At 65.8% G+C, this 21,021-nt stretch overlaps 4 protein-coding genes across 4 annotated transcripts; all 4 read right to left on the bottom strand.

Moving 5' to 3' along the window:
- Nucleotides 1-902: 902 nt before the first annotated feature.
- On the bottom strand, nucleotides 903-2,741 carry LOC119714044 (pancreatic polypeptide). The gene is made up of 3 exons (XM_038168605.2): nucleotides 2,564-2,741; nucleotides 1,926-2,106; nucleotides 903-1,039 (listed from the first exon to the last, which is right to left on the bottom strand). Exons 2-3 carry the CDS (start codon nucleotides 2,102-2,104, stop codon nucleotides 976-978), a joined length of 243 nt encoding a protein of 80 aa, XP_038024533.2. The 5' UTR covers nucleotides 2,105-2,106; nucleotides 2,564-2,741; the 3' UTR covers nucleotides 903-975.
- A 1,631-nt stretch (nucleotides 2,742-4,372) lies between these two features.
- On the bottom strand, nucleotides 4,373-7,627 carry LOC139999668 (peptide YY-like). Its single transcript, XM_072028822.1, has 4 exons — nucleotides 6,366-7,627; nucleotides 5,536-5,723; nucleotides 4,785-4,856; nucleotides 4,373-4,658 (listed from the first exon to the last, which is right to left on the bottom strand). Exons 2-4 carry the CDS (start codon nucleotides 5,721-5,723, stop codon nucleotides 4,634-4,636), a joined length of 285 nt encoding a protein of 94 aa, XP_071884923.1. The 5' UTR covers nucleotides 6,366-7,627; the 3' UTR covers nucleotides 4,373-4,633.
- A 1,476-nt stretch (nucleotides 7,628-9,103) lies between these two features.
- TMEM101 (transmembrane protein 101) lies at nucleotides 9,104-11,360 on the bottom strand. Its single transcript, XM_072028784.1, has 4 exons — nucleotides 11,186-11,360; nucleotides 9,798-9,978; nucleotides 9,580-9,726; nucleotides 9,104-9,504 (listed from the first exon to the last, which is right to left on the bottom strand). The coding sequence occupies exons 1-4, from the start codon at nucleotides 11,320-11,322 to the stop codon at nucleotides 9,196-9,198; spliced, it is 774 nt and encodes a 257-aa protein (XP_071884885.1). The 5' UTR covers nucleotides 11,323-11,360; the 3' UTR covers nucleotides 9,104-9,195.
- A 151-nt stretch (nucleotides 11,361-11,511) lies between these two features.
- On the bottom strand, nucleotides 11,512-20,598 carry LSM12 (LSM12 homolog). Its single transcript, XM_072028644.1, has 6 exons — nucleotides 20,525-20,598; nucleotides 18,846-19,174; nucleotides 16,548-16,681; nucleotides 14,108-14,217; nucleotides 12,626-12,752; nucleotides 11,512-12,539 (listed from the first exon to the last, which is right to left on the bottom strand). Exons 1-6 carry the CDS (start codon nucleotides 20,596-20,598, stop codon nucleotides 12,453-12,455), a joined length of 861 nt encoding a protein of 286 aa, XP_071884745.1. The 3' UTR covers nucleotides 11,512-12,452.
- Between the last annotated feature and the right edge of the window lie 423 nt (nucleotides 20,599-21,021).

A 21,021-nucleotide genomic window follows, 5' to 3' on the forward strand; every position in this document is an offset into this window, starting at 1 on the left:
GTGTGTGCACAACCCTGAGCACCCACGGACACGCTTGTGCATGCTCACACACGTGTGCAGAGCCATGCACCCCACGGTGCATGCTCATGTGGATGCACACTTGTGCGTGCACACCTCCCTTTGCACACTCACCCATGCTCACCCCCACGTGCATGCACACACACCCCCGTGCAAACCTGCTGCACGCACCCCATGCATGCCCCCTCGTTGCTTGCACACCCCCGTGCAAACCCACCCCCTCGTGCATAACCCCCTCCCCCCGTGCTTGCACACCCCGTGCACACCCACGCGCGCCCCCCCCCCGTGCCTGCTCACCCGTGGGACCCCCCCGCACGCAGCCCCGCAGCCTCCCGGGGTTGGGGGGGGGGGAGCTGCGGGTTCGTCCCCTTTAAAGGGGCGGGCGGGGGGGGGGGGGGGAGATGGAGGGGGTCACCGTTACCATGGCAACCGAGGGGGCGGGCAGGGAGCTCCTGGGGGGGGGGCGCGGATTTAAAGAGACCGCCCCCCGCGCGTGTGCACGCGCACACACCCACGCGCGCGCACCCGGGGGGGAAAGGGGGGCACGTCTGTAGAGTACCCGAGTGCCCCCCCCCATGCGAGTACGACCCCCCCCCTTATTGCACACACGCAGTGCACGGTCTAGTGTGCAGTTTGCACACGCGTGTGCACAGCCCTTGCAGGCTGGGTGCGTGTTTACACACGCGTGTCCATGCACACGAGCCCCCCCACGCAGCAGCAGTTCATGCACACCGTGCCCCCCCCCACGTCGTGTCCCCCCCCCCCCATGTCCCCAGTGTCCCCAGCACAGCCCCCCCCAGCAGACAGAGGCAGGAGGTGGCTGCAATGGGGTTTATTGGGGGATGTGGGGGGGGGACAGATGGAGGCGTGCTGCAGGTGCAGCAGGGGCTGGGGGTGTTTGCCCCCCCCCCCCCCCAGGGCTCCTCTTCGCCCCCTCGGGGCCGTGGTCGCCCCTTCTCAGCACCCGGCGGCACCCATGGGATCCTCGCACAGCCCCCGGCTGCTCGACCGCCTGCCGTACCTGCGGGGGGGGGACACGTCAGGGGGGGCAACGGGGGTGCAGCGAGCAAGGGGTGCAGCCAGGGAACGCGCTGCAAGGGAGCTGTGAATTGCAAGGAGGGAGGCGTTGCAGTGGGAGGGTGCAGCAGCAGGGTTGCAGGTTGCAGCAGGGAGCATGGGGATGCATCGCAGCAGGGAGGTGGTTGCAGCTGTTGAGCAACGAGGGGAAGGGGGTGAAGCAGGGAACGTGCAGGGAGCGCATTGCAAAGGGAGCTGGTTGCAAGAGGAAAGCGAATTGCAATGGGTGGTGCAGTGCAGTGGGGGGCACGATGCAATGGGGAGCACGCTGCAAGGGGGGGTTGCAGTGAGGATCTGGTTGCAGAGGGTGAGCAAGTTGCAGCAAAGGAGCACAGTGCAACTGGGAGTGCATTGCAACGGGGATGCAGGTGCAAGCAGGTTGCAACAAGGAGTGGGTTGCAACAGTGAGTGCATTGCAATGGGAAGTGCATTGCAAGTGCATTGCAACGGGAAGTAATTTGCAATGAGGATTGCGTTGGAAATGGGAGTGCATTGCAACAGGGAGTTGCAGGGAGTGTGTTGCAACTGGGAAGTAATTTGCAATGGAGGGGGGTGCACTGCAACAGGGAGTGCATTGCAATGGGGAGTAATTTGCGACAGGGAGTAATTTGCAAGGGGGGGCATTACAACGGGGAGTGCATTGCAATGGGGAGTGTGTTGCAACTGGGAAGTAATTTGCAACGGGGAGCACATTGCAATGGGGAGCAATTTGCAACACGGAGTGCATTGCAGCAGGGAGTAATTTGCAAGGGGAAGGGGCATTGCAACGGGGAGTGCATTGCAATGGGGAGTGCATTGCAGCAGCCCTCCACACACCCCCCCTGACTCACCGGTGCCGCGTGACCACGTTGAGGTACTGCTGCAGGTCGTTGTAGAAGCGCACCAGGTCCTCGACGGGGGCGTCGTCCCCGGGGTAGGTGGGCTGCGAGGGGCCGGCGGTGGCCGGGTGCCCGGCCAGCAGCACCAGGCAGCAGCCCAGCAGCAGCAGCGAGGCCCAGCGGGGAGGCATGGCTGCACCGGGGGGGGGGCATCAGCCAAGGGCACATGCATGCACACGCACGCTTGCACGCTCACACATAGCATGCACACACGTGCAACAAGTGCGTGCTTGCAAATGCGCACAAATGCATGCACACACGCGTGCGATGCACGCACTCTTGCACACGCACACACTGCAGCACATGCACACATGCGTGCTTTGCACACACACCTGCAGGGAACGCTCCTCTCCCAGAGCACCCCCCCGTCACCCCTAAGCACTCACACGCGTGTGCACAGCACGCCTCACACCCACACACTCTCAGCCTTGCACGTGTGCGTGCACAGCTGCAAACACCCCAAATCCTCCTGCTTCCCCCCCCAATGGGTGCTGCCCCCAACCTCCCCAGCACCCAAACCCCCCAGCACCCCCCAAGACCCCCCAGGACCCCCAGGACCCCCAGGACCCCCAGGACCCCCCACCCTTCACCTGCTTCCACGAGCGGTGGCACGGGGACACGCTCACACGGGGGACACGGGGGACACGGGGGACAGCTCCCTGGCTCCTCGGTGCCACCGCTGCCACCCCGGTGCTGTCCCTTATATCCCCCGTCCCCCCCGTCCCCTGTCCCCCCCTGCTGATGTCACCCCGCGGCCGGGTTGCCAGGGGGGACAGGGGGGCAGCAGTGGGGGGGGGACATGGGGACAGCTGGCCCCTCGCCTGGCCCTGGTTAATGTTTGACGCTGGGGCTGGGGGCACCTGGGGGGGGCGAGGGGCTGAACCCACAGCGTCTGTGCCCCGGGGGGGGGACAGGGGGACAGACGGATGGACAGAGGGGTGGGGGCCCCCCCAGTCAGCACCCACTGTGATACAGCCCCACACCAGTGCACCCAGCACCCCATACCAGTGCTCCCAGTGCACCCAGCACCCTGTACCAGTGTGCCCAGTGCACCCTGCATCCCCTATCAGTGCTCCCAGTGCACCCAGTGCACCCCTACCAGTGTGCCCAGCACCCAGTACACTTATACCAGTGTTCCCAGTGCCCCCCAGCACCCCATACCCAGTGATCCCAGTACCGAGGTCGCCCATACCAGTGCACCCAGTGCTCGGTGCACCCATACCAGTGTTCCCAGTGCCCCCTGCACCTCATACCCAGTGCCCCCAGTGCCCCCAGCACCCCCTCACACAGAAGACCCCCCCGCCCCATACCAGTGCTCCCAGCACCCACCGCAGCACCCCCACACCCCCAGCACCCCGTGCACCTCTACCCCCATCCCGTGTGCCCCCCCCATGCCCAGAGCACCCCCACACCCCGCTGCCAGTGCCCCCCCCCCGCCCTGGTGTGGCTGCACCCCAATACCCAGCCCATGGAGCCCCCCCACACCCCCCCAAATCCCCCCCCGCTCTTTCTCTCCCTCCCCACTGCCCCCCCCCGGCCCCCCCTCGCTGCTCCCTTGGGCCTCCAGCCAGCCCCGTGCACCCCCCCCCATCCCCCAGCACCCCCATTCTCGCCTGCAGCCCCCCCACATCCCTCCCTCCTTCCCCCCCCCCCGCATCTCTCTCTCCTTCCATCCTCCCTGCACCCCCCATCCCTCCCCACATCCCCTCCTCTCCTCCATCCCTCCCTGCCCCCCTCTCTCCATCCCCCCACCCTCTCCTGCTTCCTCCCCTCCATCTCTCCACCCCCCCCCGCACCCCTCCATCCCTCCCTCCATCCTCCTCCGCTCCATCTCTCTGTCCCTCCCTGCATCCCTCTTTCCATCCTCCTCCATCTCTCCCCGCCTCCCCCCTCCTCTCCTCCATCCCATTTTCCATCCCTCTTTCCATCCTCTGCACCCCCCCATCCTTTCCTCCATCCCCCCCTCCTCTCCTGCACCCTCTGCCCCATCTCTCCATCCCCCCTCCATCCCCCCATCCCTCTTTCCACCCCCCTCTCCTCCATCCCTCCCTGCTCCCCTCTTTCCATCCCCCCATCCTCCCATCCATCTCCCCATCCTCTCCTCCGCTCCATCTCTCCCTCCCTGTACCCCTCCGTCCCCCCCAACCCCCCCCCATCCCTCTTTCCATCCTCCTCCGCTCCATCTCTCCATCTCTCCCTGCCTCCCCCCTCCTCTCCTCCGTCCCCCCCTGCTCCCCTCTTTCCATCCCCCCATCCTCCCATCCATCCCCCCGTCCCCTCCTTCCTCCTCCGCTCTATCTCTCCCCCCCCGCACCCCCCCATCCCTCTTTCCACCCTCCTCCAGCCCCCCCCGAACCCCTCCATCTCCCCCCCCCCCAACACACGAGGGGTGCCCACGCTCTGCTCTTTATTGCCACTGGTGACAACGTGCGGGGACCGCGCGGGCCCCCCCCCCCCCCCGACAGCAGCGGGGAGGGGACGGGATCAGGGTCCCCCCCCCCTCCATGGGACACCTCCGGGCTGGGCTCTGGGGGGGGGGCTCCCAACCCCCTGGCATGGGGCTGGGGCTGGCCCCGGCTGCTGGGACCCCCGGGGGGAGCCACAGGGGGGGGTGGAATTGAGGGGATTTGGGGGGATCTGGGGGGGTTGGGGGCACCCGGTCACCACGCGGCGTCGGCGTCGTACCTGCGGGAAGAGCTGATGTGAGACCCCCCCCCAGCACCCCCAGGACCCCCACCCTGGGGTGCAGAAGGGGCCGCAGCCCCTTACCCAGGGAGGGGGGGGGACAGGGAAAAGGGGGGGGGCACTCACCAGGACCTGTCGCCGGTGGCCCCCAGGAGCAGCTCCGACACCACGGCCTCGGGGCTGGCACGCTTGCCGTACCTGCGGGACACGGGGACGTGCAAAGGGGCCTTGCACGGGGGCGTGCAAGGGGGAGAAGTGCACGGGGGTGTGCAGGGGGGGGCCTTGCACTTGGGTGTGCAAAGGGGTCGTGCATGTGGGCGTGCAAACGGGGATGGATGTGGGCATGCAAATGGGGCATTGGGCGTGCAAAGGGGATCTTGCAACTGGGAGTGCAAGGGAGATCTTGCACGGGGGTGTGCACGGGGGGGGCTTGTATGTGGGTGTGCAAAGGGGTCGTGCACATGGGCATGCAAAGGGGACCTCGGACATGGGGGATGGACGTGGGCGTGCAAAGGGGGCATGGGGTGTGGGTGTGCAAAGGGAATCTAGCACGTGGGTGTGCAAGGGGGAGAATTGCACAGGGGTGTGCAGGGGGGGCCTCACACGTGGGTGTGCAATGGGGTCGTGCACGTGGGCATGCAAAGGGGGATGGATGTGAGTGTGCAAAGGGGGCATGGGTGTGCAAAGAGGATCTTGCACGTGGGCGTGCAAGGGGGAGAATTGCACGGGGGTGTGCAATGGGGATCTTGCATTTGGGCATGCAAAGGGCATCGTGCACGTGGGCATGCGAAGGGGGATGGACGTGAGTGTGCAAAGGGGGCATCGGACGTGGGCGTGCAAAGGGGGTTTTGCACGTGGGCGTGCAAGGGCCGCTCACCTCTGCCGTGTCACCAGGTTGATGTAGTGGCGCAGGGCCGAGAAGTACCTGGCCAGCTCCTCGGGGGACGCGTCCTCGCCAGGGCTCTCGGGTTTTGGGGGGTAGGCGGCCCCCAGCGTGCCCAGGCACAGCAGGGCGCACAGCGCCAGCGCCGCCAGCACGCGCCACGGCCTCGGGGACGTCACCATCTGGGGGGGGGAGCAGGGATGGGGGGCTCGGGGGGGGTCACTGGGTCCCGGGGTGTCACCCCAAGCCCCCTCGGGTGGTCCCAGCCCGGAGGGGTGAAGCCCCCGAGCCCGTGGGGACGCAGGGACACCCCCAAAGTGCCCAAGGGGACACAACCCCCCCCGGACCCCCCCTCGCTTCCCAAAGGGGACATCTCCCACTCCTCAAATTCCTCCAAGGGTACCCAAGACCCCCCCCGCACACACCTCCCAGAGGGGACATCTCCCACCCCCCCAAAAATCCCCCAAGGGGACCCATCCCTCCCAGGACCCCCCCCCCTCACCCCAGAGGGGACATCTCCAACCCCCCCCAAATTCCCCAAAGGGGACGCATCCCCCCCGGGACCCTCCCCTCACCCCCCAAAGGGGACATCTTCCCACCTCCCACCCCCCCAAAATCCCCAAGGACCCCCCCCAAATGGGACATCTCCCCCCCAAAGTCCCCAAAGAGGACCCATCCCTCCCAGAACCCTCCCAGTGGGAACATCTCCCACCCCCCTCACCCCCCAAATAACCCCCCCAATGGGTGATGTCCCACCCCAGGGACCCCCCTCCCCAATAGGACATCTCCCCCCCCGTGTCCCCCCCCCCGGTCCCCGCACTCACGGTGGAGCAGCGAGGCGCTGGGTGACAGCACGGGGACACGGCGGGGACACGGGCACGGCGCCTCGGCTCTTATAGGATCGGGGGGGTGGGAGGGGGGGGGGCGGCTCCTCCCTCGGCCGTGACCCACCCGGGGCTCAGCAGGACCATGGCCCCCCCCTCCCCACTGCCACCGCCCCCCCCCCTTTACAGGCTGTGGGACACGCGCGCACGGTGCCAGCGCCCGTCACCGTGTCACCGAGCCGGGGGGGGGACAGAGACACTGGGAAGGGAGCGAGACTGGGGCATGGGGGGGGGGGCAGATTGGGGAGGGGGGGGCAGAGGGGGGCTGGGGGGGGCAAAGCGGGGCTGGGGTGTCACAGACACGGCACGGGGACAGGGCATGGATGTGGAAAAGGGACAGGGCATGGGCATGGCACGGGTGTGATTTGGGGACATGGCGCGGGGACAGGGCACGGACATGGAAAAGGGACAGGGCACGGGGACAGGGCACGGGGACAGGGCACAGACCTGGCACGGGGACCCAGCAAGGCGGTGGCACAGGGACAGGGCACAGGGACAGGGCACGGTTGTGGCACAAGCACGGCACGGGGACACAGCGCGGGCACAGCGCGAGTGTGGCACGGGGACAAAGGGCAGGGGACCCAGCTGTGGATGTGACAAAGGTGGCACGGGGACAGGGCACAGACACAAGGGGCAGGGGACGCAGCTGTGGATGTGGGGACAGGGCACGGGGACACCCCGATGTGACACGGGGATGTGGCACAAGCACAGCACAGGGACACAGCGCGAGTGTGGCACAGGGACAGGGCGCAGGGACACGGCACGGATGTGGCAGGGGGGCGCAGCAATGGCACTGGTGGCACGGGGACAGGGGGGGACACGCAGCCGCGACACGGGGACAGGCTCAGGAGGTGGCACCGGGCATGGCACGGGGACAGCGGGCACGGGCACGGCACCACGGGGGGGGGCGCAGCACCGGGACAGGGACAGGGACAGGGACCCCAGGGACAGGGACCCCGCCGCGCCCCCACAGAGCCAGGCAGGGGCCACCAAGGCCGGGGACAGCCGGGGGCAGCGCCACCGCGGCGTGGTGACACCGCCACTGGCACCGCGGGGGGGGCCGGGGCTGCCCCGCGGGGGGGCGCAGCCGGGGACACGCGAGGCGCCGGCACCCACGGGGACGGTGTCACCGCTGTCACCCGGTGTCACACGCACGCCCCCGGCTCTGTGCTGGGAGGACAAGGGGGGGGGGAAGCAGCCCCCCCCCGCCCCCCCCGGCAGCACCTTTCACGTCCCCGCGGTCGATGGGAAGGTTTAATGGGATCGATGGGGTTTTAATGGGATCGGGGGGGGGGGGATTAATGGGATCGATGGGGGCTGCGTGCCTGGGGACGGAACGCGCCCAGCCATGCCCCGGGGGGGGGCGCTGAGCCCCCCCACCCACCCAAACCAGGCGCTGGCATTGTCCCTGATGTCCCCAAGGGGACCAGGATGCGCCCCCCCCTCCAAATCCCGATGTCCCCACGGGGAGCGGGGCAGCGCCGCTCCTGTCCCACTGCCCCACGCAGGAGGAGGTGGTTTGGGGAGGGGGGGGGGGGACAGGGCAGATGTGCCCCCCCCCCAGCCCGGAGGATGAAGGGGAAGCGCCGTTTCTGCCCCATTTCCCCCGGGGACAGCAAACACCAATTTTCCAAAGGTCACAGGATGGCTCGGGGGGGGGACACGACACAACGCAATGTCCCCCCCGATGTCACATGCGTGTCCCCCCCCCCAAAAAAAAAAAAAAGCCCCGGAGGTCGGAAAAGCAAACAGGGCGCTGCCGCTCCATGCGCTTTATGGCCCCCGCCTTCCGCCCTTGGCGCATTAGTGCCCCCCCCCGGGCACATTAGGGCCCCCCCCCGGGCGGAGGCTGCCCCTTATCGGCCGGCAGCGCCCTGTTTGCTCGGCCCCAAGAGCTTCCGATGAGCCGGCAGCAGGGGATGGGGGGGTCGGGGGGGCTGTCAGCACGGGGGGGGGGCTGTTATCACCGGGGGGGGGGTCATCACTCGGGGAGGGGGCCTGTCACCACCGGGGGGGAGCTGCTACCACCCGGGGGGGGAAGGTGCCAGCACTGGAGGGGAGCTGTCACTATCCGAGGGGGGGCTATCACTGCCCCGGGGGGGTCCATCACCACCGGGGGGGGCTGTCACCACTGGGGGAGGGGCAATCATCAAGGGAGGGGGGTTGTCAGCACCAGGGGGGTGTCACCACACAGGTGGGGGACTGTCACCACTCTGTGGGGGGGGGGCATCATCACTGGAAATGGGCTGTAATCAATAAGGGGGGGGCAGCATCACTGTGGGGGGGGCTGTCATTACCCCTGGGGGGTGTCATTACTGGAGGGGGGCTGTTACCACATGGGGGGGCATTACCACCCAGGGGGGAGGGGTATTACCACCCGGGGGGGGCTGCCACCACCAGAGGGGGGTGTCACCACCTGGGGGGGGGGCTGTCATCACCCTGGGGGGGTGTCATCACTGGAAGAGGGCTGTTGCCACCCGGGGAAGAGGGGTATTACCACCTGGGGGGGGCTGCCACGACCAGAGGGGGGTGTCACCACCTGGGGGGGGCCACCAGGCCCTCACTCAGCCCCCCCCCGGGGTTAATCCCGTGCCTCAGTTTCCCCAGAGGAGGAAGCGGCGGCGGCAGCGATGGTGGTGGGGGGGGGGGGCTGATTGACCACTCGAAAACACCACATATAAAAAGAAAAAAAAAAAGAATAAATAACAGCTTTTTGTTACAAATAAAGAAAAAAAAGAACAAAAAGGAATCGGGGGGGTGGGGGCACAGCTCAGCCGTCGGTGGCGAGGATGACGGCGGCGCCGAAGATGCCGACGCTCTGGCCGATGAGCTTCATCTGGTTCCAGAACTCGACGCGGCGCGCGCGGTGCCAGTAGGCGAGGTTGCCGTCGATGAGCAGGATGGCGAGGGGCAGCAGCACCGCCAGCACCTGCGCCGCCGCCCGCACGCAGCAGCCCGAGAGGAACGCCAGCGCCAGCAGCCCGTAGAGCACGAAAAGCAGCTGCAGGGTCAGCTCCCCCCCCAGGATGTGGTTCAGGTAAGCCAGGCGGTCCTCGGCGCTGTGCTGCAGCGAGTAGGCCTGCGGGGAGGGGGGCGACGAGGTGGTAGGGACCCTAAAAGACCCCCCTAAAGCCACCTCGGATGCCCCAAATACCTGGCAGATGAGGTAGATGCCCAGGAAGACCTGGCCCGTGGACTGCAGCGAGCGGCTGCGCGGTTTCTGCCGGTACAGCTCGCCCGCGCCGCTCGCCAGGATGAGGAAGCCGCCGATGATGGCGATGGTCCGGGAGTACATCCGCACCTGGAGGGGGGGGAAATCAGCATCAGGACCCCCCCCCAGAGCGTGTTGGAGGGGTTTAGGGGGGGTCTGACCTTGAGCCAGTCGCCGTAGTGAGCGTGGCCGCCCACGTGCGCGGCGTAGGTGGCGAGGGCGAGCTGCAGGGCGGCCCCCAGGGCGAACCAGCGGCGCTTGACGCCGAAGGACATGAAGCTGGCGCACAGCACGGCCGCACCCATGTCCACGTAGAGGTACGGCACCGGGATGTCAGGCTGCCTGCGGGGGGGCACAAAAAGGGGGGGTAAAAGGGGGTGTATGGGGGGTCCTGGGTTTGTTGGTGCACGCTGAGTGTGGCCCGGCACCAATGTGGGGCTGCCAGGTTGCTGCTGCGCCCCACAGAGCCCCACGTTTGGCTCCCTCCCCCCCCAGCTGCCCCCCCCAGCCCCACAACAGCCCCAGGACCCCCAAAGCTGCCCCACCCCCCAAAACTTAACCCAGCCCCCCCCATCCCATCCCCAGCTGCCCCACACCAAGCCCAGCCCCACAACTCCCCCAGCCCCCACACCTGTCCCGCACCCCCCCATCCCCACCCTAACCGCCCCACAGCCCCCCCACGCCCCCAGCTGCCCCCCCAGTTATCCCAAGCCCCACACAGACCCCTGCCCCACACTAACAGCCCCCCCCAGCTGCCCCATAACTCCCCCAGCCCCACACCTACCCCATAATATCCCCAGCCCCACATCGCCCCCAAGTCCTCAGCTGCCCCCCAACTCCCCCCAACACCTACCCCACACCTGCCCCCACCCCATTAACACCCCCAGCCGCCCCCCACTCCCTCCAGCCACCCCCCACCAGCCCCATGCCCTCAGCTGCCCCCCAACTGCCCCCAGCCCCACACCTGCCCCCACCCCACAACTCCCCCCAGCCCCACACTTGCCCCACATTACCCCCAGCCCCACACCTGCCCCAGTCCCCCCCAGACCCCCTCATTTACCCCCCACCGCCCTCCATCCTCTCAGCTGCCCTATACCTGCCCCATGGCCCCCAGCCCCACACCGCCCCCAGCCCCACATTGCCCCCCAACTCCCCCAACCCCACACCTGCCCCATAACACCCCCAGTCGCCCCACAACCCCCCCCCAGCCCCACACTTGCCCAACATCGCCCCCAGCCCCAAACCTACCCCAGTACCACCCGTTACCCCCCACCAACTCCACGCCCCCCCCACCGCCCCCCAGTTACCCCCCACCACCCCCAGACGCCCCCAATTACCCCCACCGCCCCCCATCCTCTCAGCTGCCCTATACCTGCCCCATGCCCCCCACACCGCTCCCAGCCCCAAATTACCCCCGTAACGCCCCCAGTCCCCCCCTCACCCCCCCCGCCCCCAAATTCTCCACCCCCGCCCCACCCCGACCCTGCCCCTACGTCCCCCAGGCCCCCCTCCCCCATAACACCCCCCACACCCCCCCCCGGCCCCTCACCGCCGCCCATCCGCCCTCTCTGCGCAGAGCAGCAGCCCGCTGAAGCAGTGCCAGAAGGGGAAGCGGGTGAGCAGGACCCCCCCGCCCGCCGTCAGCAGCCGCAGCGCCCTCCGCCGCCACCCGCGCCCGGCCGCCATCGCGCCGGAAGCCCGGCCCCTTCTCTTCCGGCCGCGCACCGGAAGTCCCGCCCCCACCTCCCCTTCCCACTTCCGGCGCGCGCATGCGCACAAACCCAGAGCGCCAAAGGCGGGGGAGGGGCGGTTAAAAAAAAAAAAATCCGGGTTTTATTGATTTTCTCTGCTAAACAACGCTAAAAAGTCTTTCCGTTCTGTTCCGTTCTTTTTCGGCTTTTTTTGTTATTTTTTTATTTCTTTTTACTTTTCGCGAACTCCGCCGGGCAGGGCTTGAGGGGCTTTAAAGAGCTCCCGTCGGCTTTCTGGGGGAAAAATGAGCGGAACGGGGAAAAAAATGGAATAAAGTTATAAAAAGGAGAGGGGGTGGCAAAAAATGGGAGGGAATGATGAAAATCGTGGAAATTAAACGGAAAGAGAGGGGAGCAGTGACCCCTGCCCTTCCAGGTCCCCCTGCTCAAGGAGGGAAAAAATGGCAATTTTGGGGCAATTTGGGTGGAAACACTTTTTTTTTTGTGATTTTTTTCCTTTTTTCTTTTTTTTTGTTTCTCTTTTTTCTTTTTTCTATTTTTTCATTTTTTTCTTTTTTTTTGTGCTTTTTCTTTTTTTTACCCCCTTTTTCTTTTTGCCGCCATCCTGGCCCAAGAACAGAAAAAATTGCCCCAAAAATGGAAAAAAAAACAAAAACCACCAAAGCGGCCCAATTCTGAGCCCGTTTCCCCAGCCTCCAGGAGCCGTTTATTTCCCCCAAGCCCTGCCCTGTGCAAACACAAATTAAAAGGGGGCCGCGCCCCCCCCCCTCGGCCGGCTCCTTCGAGGGTTTTTTTGGGGAAAAAAAGGAGAAATTCTGCTACATGAGGGGACGGCGGGGAAGGAGGGGAGCCCCCCCTTTGCAAAAATAAAAGGGGGGCTCCCTGCGATGAGGGGGGGCCGCAGATGGGACCGGGAAGGGGGGGCTGTTAGCTGGGGGGGGGGGGGCGGCGCGTTTTGTTCAATTATTTCTCTTTCCTCATTTTTTTTCCTCGTTTTTTTTTTTTTTTTTTCCAAAGTCTGAGGTTCCGGGGGGGGGGGGGCCCACTCTGTGTGTGCTGTGTGTGTGTGTGCCCCCCCCCCCAGGCACAAAGTAGGGGGGGGGCTCAGGCCGACAGGGCGCTGTCCTTCTGGGGGGGCTGCGAGCGCTGCATCACCTTCTGGCTCTCCGCGTCCCGAAAGTGCTTCTCCACCTGGGGGGGGGGGGGGCACGATGAGGGGGGGGTGAGGAAGGTTTTTGGGGGGGTTATGGGGGTGTTTGTGGCCCCCCCAGACTCACGATTTTGCGCACGTGGCCCAGCGCGCTGCCCTCCTTGCCCTTGCAGTTCTCCACCTGGTAGGGGGGGGCGATCACCACCTCCTCCATCACCACGATGTTCTTCTCCTGCCACTTGCAGTCCTTGATCCTTTTTTTTTTGGGGGGGGGGCACGTCTTAAACCCCCATCCCCCCCCCCATTATCCCCATGTACCCCCCCTTTACCCCCATGCCCCCCCTTTATCCCCTTTACCTCCCCTTTATCCCCGTGCCCCCCCTTTTAGCCCCATTACCCCCTTCCCCCCCCTTTTACCATCTCCCCCCCTTTTACCCCCCCTTTTCCCCAATTCCCCCTCTTTTCACCCCCCCCACCCCTTTTACCCCCCCCATTCCCCCCTTTACCCATTTCCTCCAATTCTCTCCCCTTTACCCCCCCCTTGCCCCCATCCCATTTCACCCCCCCGTGCCCCCATTCCCCCCCTTTACCCCATTTCCCCCCTTTTACCCCTATTCCCCCCAATCCCCCCCTTTACCCCCATCCCCCCTTTTATCTGTGTTCTACCCCTTTACCCCCGCCCAACCTTTTTACCCCATTCCCATATTCCCCCCCCCATTTCCCTCCTTTTACTCCTATTTTACCCCCATTTCCCCCCCATTCCCCCTTTTATCTCCATTCCTCCCCCCTTTACCCCCCATTTCCCCCTTTACCCGTTTCCCCCCCTTTTACCCCCTAAATCCCTGCCTTTTACCCCCATTGCCCCCCTTTTATCCCCATTCCCCTCTTTTACCTCCCTTTTTACCCCCATCCCCCCCCTTTTAGCCCCATCCCTCCTTTACCCCCTTTTACCCCCAATCCCCCCCCTTTACCCCCCAATTTTCCCCCCATCCCTCCCTTTTACCCCCACTCCCCCCTTTTTACCCCCATTCTCCCCTTTTACCCCCCCTTTTACCCCTTTTTTAGCCCCATCCCTCCTTTTACCCCCCTTACCCCCATTTCCCCCCTTTTTACCCCCAATCTTCCCTTTTTACCCCATTCTCCTTCTTTTACCCCCACCCCCCCCTTTACCTCCTTTTAACCCCCCCTTTCACCCCTCCCTCCCTTTTTACCCCCATTCTCCCCCATTTTCCCCAATCCCCCCCTTTTACCCCCATTTCCCCCCCTTTTACCTTCCCTTTTCCCCCCACCCCCCTTTTACCTCCTTTTTACCCCCCCTTTCCCCCCTTCCCCCTTTTCCCCAACACCCCCCACTCCCCCCTTTACCCCCCCAACCCCCCCATTAACCCCCCAGGTGTACCCCCAAGCCCCCCCAGACCCCCCAACCCCCCACCCCCCCAGGTGCCCCCCCCCAGCCCCCCCTCACGTCTTGTGGATGGTCTGGAAGAGCTGCTGCCCCCCCATTAACCCCCAAACCATCCCCCAACCCCCCCCAAACCCCCCCCAACCCCCACCCCAAACCCCCCTAGACCCCCCAGGTGCCCCCCCCCCCCATGTGCCCCCCCCTCACGTCTTGTGGATGGTCTGGAAGAGCTGCTGCCCCTCCAGGGAGACGCCGGCGCTGATGGCGTAGGCCTGGCTCAGCTTCTCCTCCTTCTCCAGCCGCGCCTTGCTGGCCAGCTGGGGGGGGGGGCACGGCGGGGGGGGGGGGCACAGGGTGAGGGGGGGGGGCACGGCTCGCTGCATGCCCCCCCCCTGCTGTGTGATACCCCCAGGGTGTGTGTGGGACCCCCCTGGGTGTGGGACCCCCCCCAGGGTGTGTGACCCCCCCCCCCAGGGCTGTGAGCCCCCCCCAGGGCTGTGAGACCCCCCCCCCCGGACTGTGAGTGACCCCCCCCCAGGGTCTGTGATCCCCCCCCCAGGCTGTGAGACCCCCCCTCAGGTTCTGTGACCCCCCCCCGGGCTGTGAGATCCCTCCCCAGGGTTCTGCCCCCCCCCAACTCACCCCCAGGATCTGTGACCCCCCCCCCCAGGCCAGGAGACCCCCCAAGGTTCTGTGACCCCCCCCAGGTCCTGTGACCCCCCCCCCAGGTTGTGCCCACCCCCTCCAGGCTGTGTGACCCCCCCCAAACACGCCCCCTGCCCATTTTCCTTCCCCCTTTTTCCCTCTCAAATCTCTCTGCTTTTGGTTAAAATTCCTCAATTAACACTTTTTTTTGGGTTAAAATCCCTCAATCGATGCCTTTTGGGTCAAAATCCCACAATTCAGGTTAAAATCCCTCAATTCAGGTCAAAATCCCTCAATTTGGGTTAAAATCCCTCTCCCCCAGGCAGGAACTGGGTCCCAACCCCATTCCCCAGCACCCCAGCTCCTCCGCTCCAAAATGGGCCAAAAACCCTAAAATTTGGTTTTTTCACTTATTTTCACCACTTTTATGGGGGGGGGGGGGGGTTCCTGTAGGGTTTGCCTCGCACCCTAAAACCGGGACGAGCTGCCAGGGCGCGGGGAGGAGGAGGAGGCCAATGGGGCTCCCCACCCAATTTTGGGGAGAAAAAGCTCCTTTTTGGGTGGCCTGGCGCTCGGGGAAATTATCAAAAAGCCGTTTTGGGGCAGAATTGGGGCTTTCTGAAGCCCCCATGGGTGTGATACCCACGGGAAGGGGCTGCCGGGGTGGCACAAGGGGGTCTTGGGGGGGGGACCCCACAACCAGACCCCCCCCCAAGCCCCCCCGCCAGGCACCAGGTCCCCAAACCCCCCCAAAAAAACCCAAAATGCCGATTTTGCAGCTTCTGTCCTCAAAACCCAGCTGCATTTTTCCCGCTGAGGATGATGATGAGGAAGAAGGCCCTTGGGGGAGGGGGCACCAGGGTGCTTTGGGGTGAGAAAAAGCCTCAAAACGGCCCCAAATTCCCCCCCCCCCGGGTCGTGGTGCTGAGGGGCACGGCCTGGAGCCTTCCTCCCCCCCCTCCTCCTCCTCCCCCCCTGGCCCTTCTCCCCCCCCCCCCAGGAGGCCCAGCCAAAATCTGGTGGGGTCACCGAGACCCCAAAACCCCTCAGGGACAAATTTAAACCCCAGACTGTGCCCCCCCAGGGGATTTATGACCCCCCTGGACCCCCCCTCTTTCATCTTCATCCTCCTTCTCCTCCTCTTCCTCACCTGGGCCCTCTGCCCCATCAGAGCCTCAGCCTCACTCCAGCAGCTCACAGCGACCCCAAAACCTCTTGGGGTCAAACCAGACCCCAAACCCAACCCCCATCCCACCCCCCCGGGTGGGAATTTGCCCCCCCCTGGCCCCCACCTTCATCCTCCTCGTCCTCCTCTTCCTCACCTGGGCCTTCTGTCCCCCCTGGGGAGCTGCAGCCTCACCCCAGTCCCTCACAGACCCCCAAAAAACCCTCGGGGTCAAACCAGACCCCAAATCCTAACCCCAGCCCGTACCCTACAAGGGATTTTCTGTCTTCAAAGGCCCCCCCTGGGCCCCCCACCTTCATCTTCATCCTCCTCCTCCTCTTCCTCACCTGACCCTCTGCTCCCTCAGAGAGCCTCAGCCTCACTCCAGCAGCTCACAGCGACCCCAAAACCTCTTAGGGTCAAACCAGACCCCAAATCCAACCCCTGTCCCACGCCCCCCCAGGGATTTATGACCCCCCTGGACCACCCCCCACCTTCATCTTCCTCCTCCTCCTCCCCCAGCTCTCTGCCCCACGAGGACCCACAACCTCACCCCAGTCCCTCACAGCCCCCAAAAACCCCTCGGGGTCAAACCAGACCCCAAATTAATCCCCCATCCTGCCCCCCCGGGTGGGAATTTGCCCCCCCCCGGCCCCCACCTTCATCCTCCTCGTCCTCCTCTTCCTCACCTGGGCCTTCTGTCCCCCCTGGGGAGCCGCAGCCTCACCCCAGTCCCTCACAGACCCCAAAAAAAACCCTCAGGGACCAAACCAGACCCCAAACCCACCCCCATCCTGCCCCCCCCCGGTGGGAATTTTGCCCCCCCCCGGCCCCCACCTTGCTGACGTTGAGCGAGGCGAGGGGGGGCGGCGTGTCGGTGCGGTCGGTGAGGATCTCCACCTCGGAGACGTAGTGCAGGTTGACCAGCAGGATGTCGGCGTGGTTGGGGCGCCCGCTGGACGAGGGGCACTCTGCGGCCGTCAAGGACAACCCCAAAATTTGGGGGGGGGGGGCTCAGGACCCCCCCCGGAATAAGGCAAGGGGGTGTAGAGGGGTTTCGGAGGGGTCCCTCCCACCAAGCTGGGTGGGTTTTGGGGTTAAAGGGTGAGGGTTTTGGGGTCCCAACGCGTGCAGCGCACAATATCCTATTTTTTTTTCCCCAAATTAACCCGATTTTGAGCAGATTCTGCCCCCCCCAAGCTCCCTGAGCCCCCCCCAGTTTCCTGAGCCCCCCCCAGCTCCCCGAGACCCCCTCGTGTCCCCAAACCCATCAGGGACCCCCTCTTGCTGCCCCCCCCCCCACCAGCAGTGCATGACCCTAAAACCCCGACCCCTTACCCTGACCCCAACAGCTCCAAGGGGTCCCCCAGGACCCCCAATCCCCCCCTCCAGACCCCCCAAGACCCTCTAGGGCCGCCCTCACGCCCCCCCCCCCCATCCCATTCCACTCTCCAAACCCCTCTCAGGCCTTCACTGTGCCCCCCCCGCACCCCAAATCAGCCCCCCCCCCCCATCCTACACCTCAGACCCCCCCAGGGTCCCACAAACCCCCAAAAGCTCCCCCAAAGCCCCCCCCATCCCCCCCATCCCCCCAAAAAAAACACAGGACCCCCCCACACCCCTCCTACAGGGCTCCCCCCTCACCCCTGTCCTATGCGGACAGCCCCCAGTGCCCCCCCCACCCCACACCCCAATAGCCCCCCCCACCTCCCGCTCCCGTGACCCCCCTACAGACCCCACAACCCCCCCATCTCCCCAGTGACCCTCCCCCAGAGCGCACCCCTCAGTAAATCCCCTACAGAGCTCCCCACACCCCGATAACCCCCCCACACCCCAATAACTCCCCACACCCCATCACTCCCCAGTTATCCCCCTTCACATCCCAGTAACCCCCTACAAGCCCCCCCATATCCCAATAGCCTCCCTACACGCCCCCCACCCCAATAACCCCCCTACACATCCCTACACACCCCAATAACCCCAGTAACCCCCTATACGCCCCCTCATATCCCAGCAGCCTCCCTACATGTACCCCCACCCCAATAAAGCCCCCCCCCAGCACTCCCAGGCCCCCCTACCCCCAACACCTCCCCCAAACCCCCTCCTTCACCCCAAGCCCCCCTCCACACCCCAATAACCCCCCTCCTGTCTCTCCCCTCACCCTATAACACCTCACAGCCCCTCCAAAACCCCCAATAACCCCCCAGTAACCCCAATAACCCCTCGCAGCCCCCCCCAATAACCCCAATTAACCCCTCCCCAGCTCTCCCCTCACCCTATAACCCCTCACAGCCTCCACAAAACCCCCAATAACCCCCCAATCACCCCAATAACCCCTTGCAGCCCCCCAACAACCCCAATTAACCCCTCACAGCCCCCCCAACCCCCCCAATAACCCCCTAATCACCCCAATAACCCCTCGCAGCGCCCCCAAAACCCCCAATAACCCCAATATCCCCTCACAGCCCCAAAACCCCCCAATAACCCCTTGCAGCCCCCCCCAAGAACCCCAATATAAAAACCCCCAATAACTCCAATAACCCCCTTGCAGCTCCCCCAAATGCCCCAATAACCCCCAACAACCCCAATAACCCCCAATAACCCTCCAGCTCCCCCTTCACCCTATAACCCCTAAAGGCCTCCCCAGAACCCCCAATAACCCCTAAAGCTCCCAATAATCCCAGTAACCCTCCCAGCTCTCCCCTCACCCTATGACCCCTCGCAGCGCCCCCAAACCCCCAATAACCCCCTCACAGCCCCCCAATGACCCCGATGACCCCCAACAACCCCAATACCCCATAACCCCTCCCAGGCTTCCCCTCCCCTGTGGACCCTTGCAGCCCCCAAAACCCCCAATAACCCCCCAATCACTCCTCACAGACCCCAAATCACCCCAATAACACCCCTGCAGCCCCCCAAATCACCACCATGACCCTCACCTCACCCTATGACCCTCACAGCCCCCCCGATGACCCTCATAGCCCCCCGACCCAGACCCCCCCTCTTTTCCCCTCGTTCTTATACCCCCCTCCCCCTCCCCTCCCCTCCCCTCCCCTCCCCCTCCCCTCCCCTCCCCTCCCCTCCCCTCCCCTCCCCCTCCTTTCCCCCTCCCCCCTTTGCCCCATGTCGATTTACTGACGCCCAGCATTCTGCTGGGTAAATCAAAGGCAGCCACCTCCCCCTGCAGGCGCTGCTCCTGGCAGGTCCTGCAGGCCACCTGGCTGCCCACGCTGAAGCACCTGGCCCGGCGCCGCCATCTTGTCTCCCTCGGCGGCCGGGCGCGAGGGGGGCGTGGCCTCGGCGCGCGGGTGCGCGCCTCGCCCCCTCCCGCCCGCCCGCCCGGGAGACTCGGCCCTCGCCGCCCGCCGTGGGCTCCGCGCGCGCGGGGGTGTCGGAGTGTCAGTTGTGCGGGGGACTCGGTGGTGGTGGCGGCTTCAGCGGTTGGGAGGGTTGCGGCCTGGCCGCTTGCCGTAGTTTGGAGGGGAAGGGGAAGGTCACGGGGGGTGCTGGGAGGTGTGGGCGCGGAGGTGGGTGCTGAGGGGGAGCTGGGGCAGGGCGCCCGGGGCCATTTACCGGGGGGAGGGTGGGCCGCGAGAGCGCGGCGGGCTCTGACACACGCACGCCACACGCACCCGTACGGGGGGGGGGCACAGCGGGAACGGGGGCCCGGGGGGATGGGGATCGGGGGCTTGGGGGGAGATGGAGGGGTTCGGGGCCGCGGGGGGCCGAGGGGCCAGCGGGTCGCGGCCTGGGCCCCAGCCCCCAACCCCAGCCCGCCCCGGGCCCCGGGTCCTCGTCCCCAGCCCCGGCCCCTCCCTGGCTCCTGACCCGCGTCCCCATCCCCACCCCCACCCCCAGCCCCGGCCCCGAACCCCACCCCCGGCCCTGGCCCCCCCATCCCTGTCCCACCCCGTTCCTATTCCCGCCCCATCCCCATTCCCATTCTTGTCCCCATCCCGGTTTTATCCCTGGCCCCATCCCCATCCCCATCCCGTCCCATCCCATCCCCATCCTTCTTCCTGCCCTCCCCACACCTCCCCACACCCCATATCCCCCCCCAGTACCCCCCCACACCCCTTATCCCACCCCATACCCCCTCCACACCCCATATCCCCCCCACACACACCATAACCCCCCATATCCCCCCCTCACACCCCACATCCTCCCCCACACCCATATCCCCCCCCACACCCCATACCCATACCCCACACACCCCATACCCTCTCCACACCCACGTCCCCCATACCCACGCCCCATATCCTCCCTCATACCCTCCCCACACACACCCCATACCTTCCTCCCACGCCTACAACTACCCCCACCCCCACCCCATACCCTTCCCCACACCCCACATTCCCCCCATACCCCATAACCCCCTTCCTACACCCCACATCCCCCCCATAACCCCCCACCCCATATCCCCCTCATACCCCCCCACACCCCACATCCCCCCCACACACACCCCATATCCCCACCCCATGACCCGTACCCATACCCCCTCCCCACACCCCCCATACCCCCCCACCATATCCCCCACATCCCCCTCCCCACCCCCCATATCCCCTCATACACACCCCACATCCCCCTCCCCCACACCCATACCCCCCATACCCCCTCCCCACCCCTTCCCCACCCCATACCCCCTGCCCCATACCCCCCGTACCCCTCCTGACCCTTGTCCCCCCACGGATGAGAGGCCTGCCCACGCGGGGGTGGGGGCAGCAGCACTGCTGCGGGTCGGGGCCGCGCTGGCTGCAGGGGCTGTGGCTGGGGCTGAGCTGGGCGCGACCCCCGGCACGTCTTCAGCGGCCTACCTCGCCTTCGGCCTCGACCGCGCCGTGGGGCTGGCCGTGCTCTGGGCCGGGCTGCTGGCCGAGTGGCTCAACATGGTGCTCAATGGTGGAGAAGGGGGCCGACCAGACCCCAGGACCCAGCCCCAAAGCCCCCAGACCCCAGCCCCAGGTCCTGGCATTGGCCCCCGTGCCCCTGTCCCCCGTACACCGGTTCCACTTCCCCATATCCCAGCCCCATGCCCCCGAACCCTGTCCCCTCTCCCATCTGCCCAGCCCCAACCCCCACAGTCCCGTCCCCGGCCCCCAGTACCACCGTTCCCAGCTCCCCGTCTCCAATCCCATCCCCGCAGCTCCAGCCCCCCATATCCCCAGCCCCACAGCCGCAACCCCACAGCCCTGTCCCCCAATTCCCCTGTCCCCCAGCTCCGTCCCCCTGTCCCCCATACACCTGTGGGGTTATCCCCAGCCCCAACCCCACAGGCCCATCCCCAGCCCCCAGTACATCAGTTCCAGCCCCA

The sequence above is a fragment of the Anas platyrhynchos genome, chromosome 28, assembly GCF_047663525.1.
Source record: "Anas platyrhynchos isolate ZD024472 breed Pekin duck chromosome 28, IASCAAS_PekinDuck_T2T, whole genome shotgun sequence".
In the NCBI taxonomy this organism is placed as follows: domain Eukaryota; kingdom Metazoa; phylum Chordata; class Aves; order Anseriformes; family Anatidae; genus Anas; species Anas platyrhynchos.

Excerpts from the sequence above, each read along its gene's own strand:
- LOC119714044 (XM_038168605.2), bottom strand. The coding sequence starts at position 2,104 with ATGCCTCCCCGCTGGGCCTCGCTGCTGCTGCTGGGCTGCTGCCTGGTG. Across the intron at positions 1,040-1,925 it reads AACGTGGTCACGCGGCACCG|GTACGGCAGGCGGTCGAGCA; the intron begins GTGAGTCAGGGG and ends CCCCCCCCGCAG.
- LOC139999668 (XM_072028822.1), bottom strand. The coding sequence starts at position 5,723 with ATGGTGACGTCCCCGAGGCCGTGGCGCGTGCTGGCGGCGCTGGCGCTG. Across the intron at positions 4,857-5,535 it reads AACCTGGTGACACGGCAGAG|GTACGGCAAGCGTGCCAGCC; the intron begins GTGAGCGGCCCT and ends CGTGTCCCGCAG. Across the intron at positions 4,659-4,784 it reads GCCACCGGCGACAGGTCCTG|GTACGACGCCGACGCCGCGT; the intron begins GTGAGTGCCCCC and ends CTCTTCCCGCAG.
- TMEM101 (XM_072028784.1), bottom strand. The coding sequence starts at position 11,322 with ATGGCGGCCGGGCGCGGGTGGCGGCGGAGGGCGCTGCGGCTGCTGACG. Across the intron at positions 9,727-9,797 it reads ACTACGGCGACTGGCTCAAG|GTGCGGATGTACTCCCGGAC; the intron begins GTCAGACCCCCC and ends CCCCCCCTCCAG. Across the intron at positions 9,505-9,579 it reads GCATCTACCTCATCTGCCAG|GCCTACTCGCTGCAGCACAG; the intron begins GTATTTGGGGCA and ends CCCTCCCCGCAG.
- LSM12 (XM_072028644.1), bottom strand. The coding sequence starts at position 20,598 with ATGTTGAGCCACTCGGCCAGCAGCCCGGCCCAGAGCACGGCCAGCCCC. Across the intron at positions 16,682-18,845 it reads CAGCAGAATGCTGGGCGTCA|AGTGCCCCTCGTCCAGCGGG; the intron begins GTAAATCGACAT and ends TGACGGCCGCAG. Across the intron at positions 12,753-14,107 it reads TTCCAGACCATCCACAAGAC|GATCAAGGACTGCAAGTGGC; the intron begins GTGAGGGGGGGG and ends CAAAAAAAAAAG.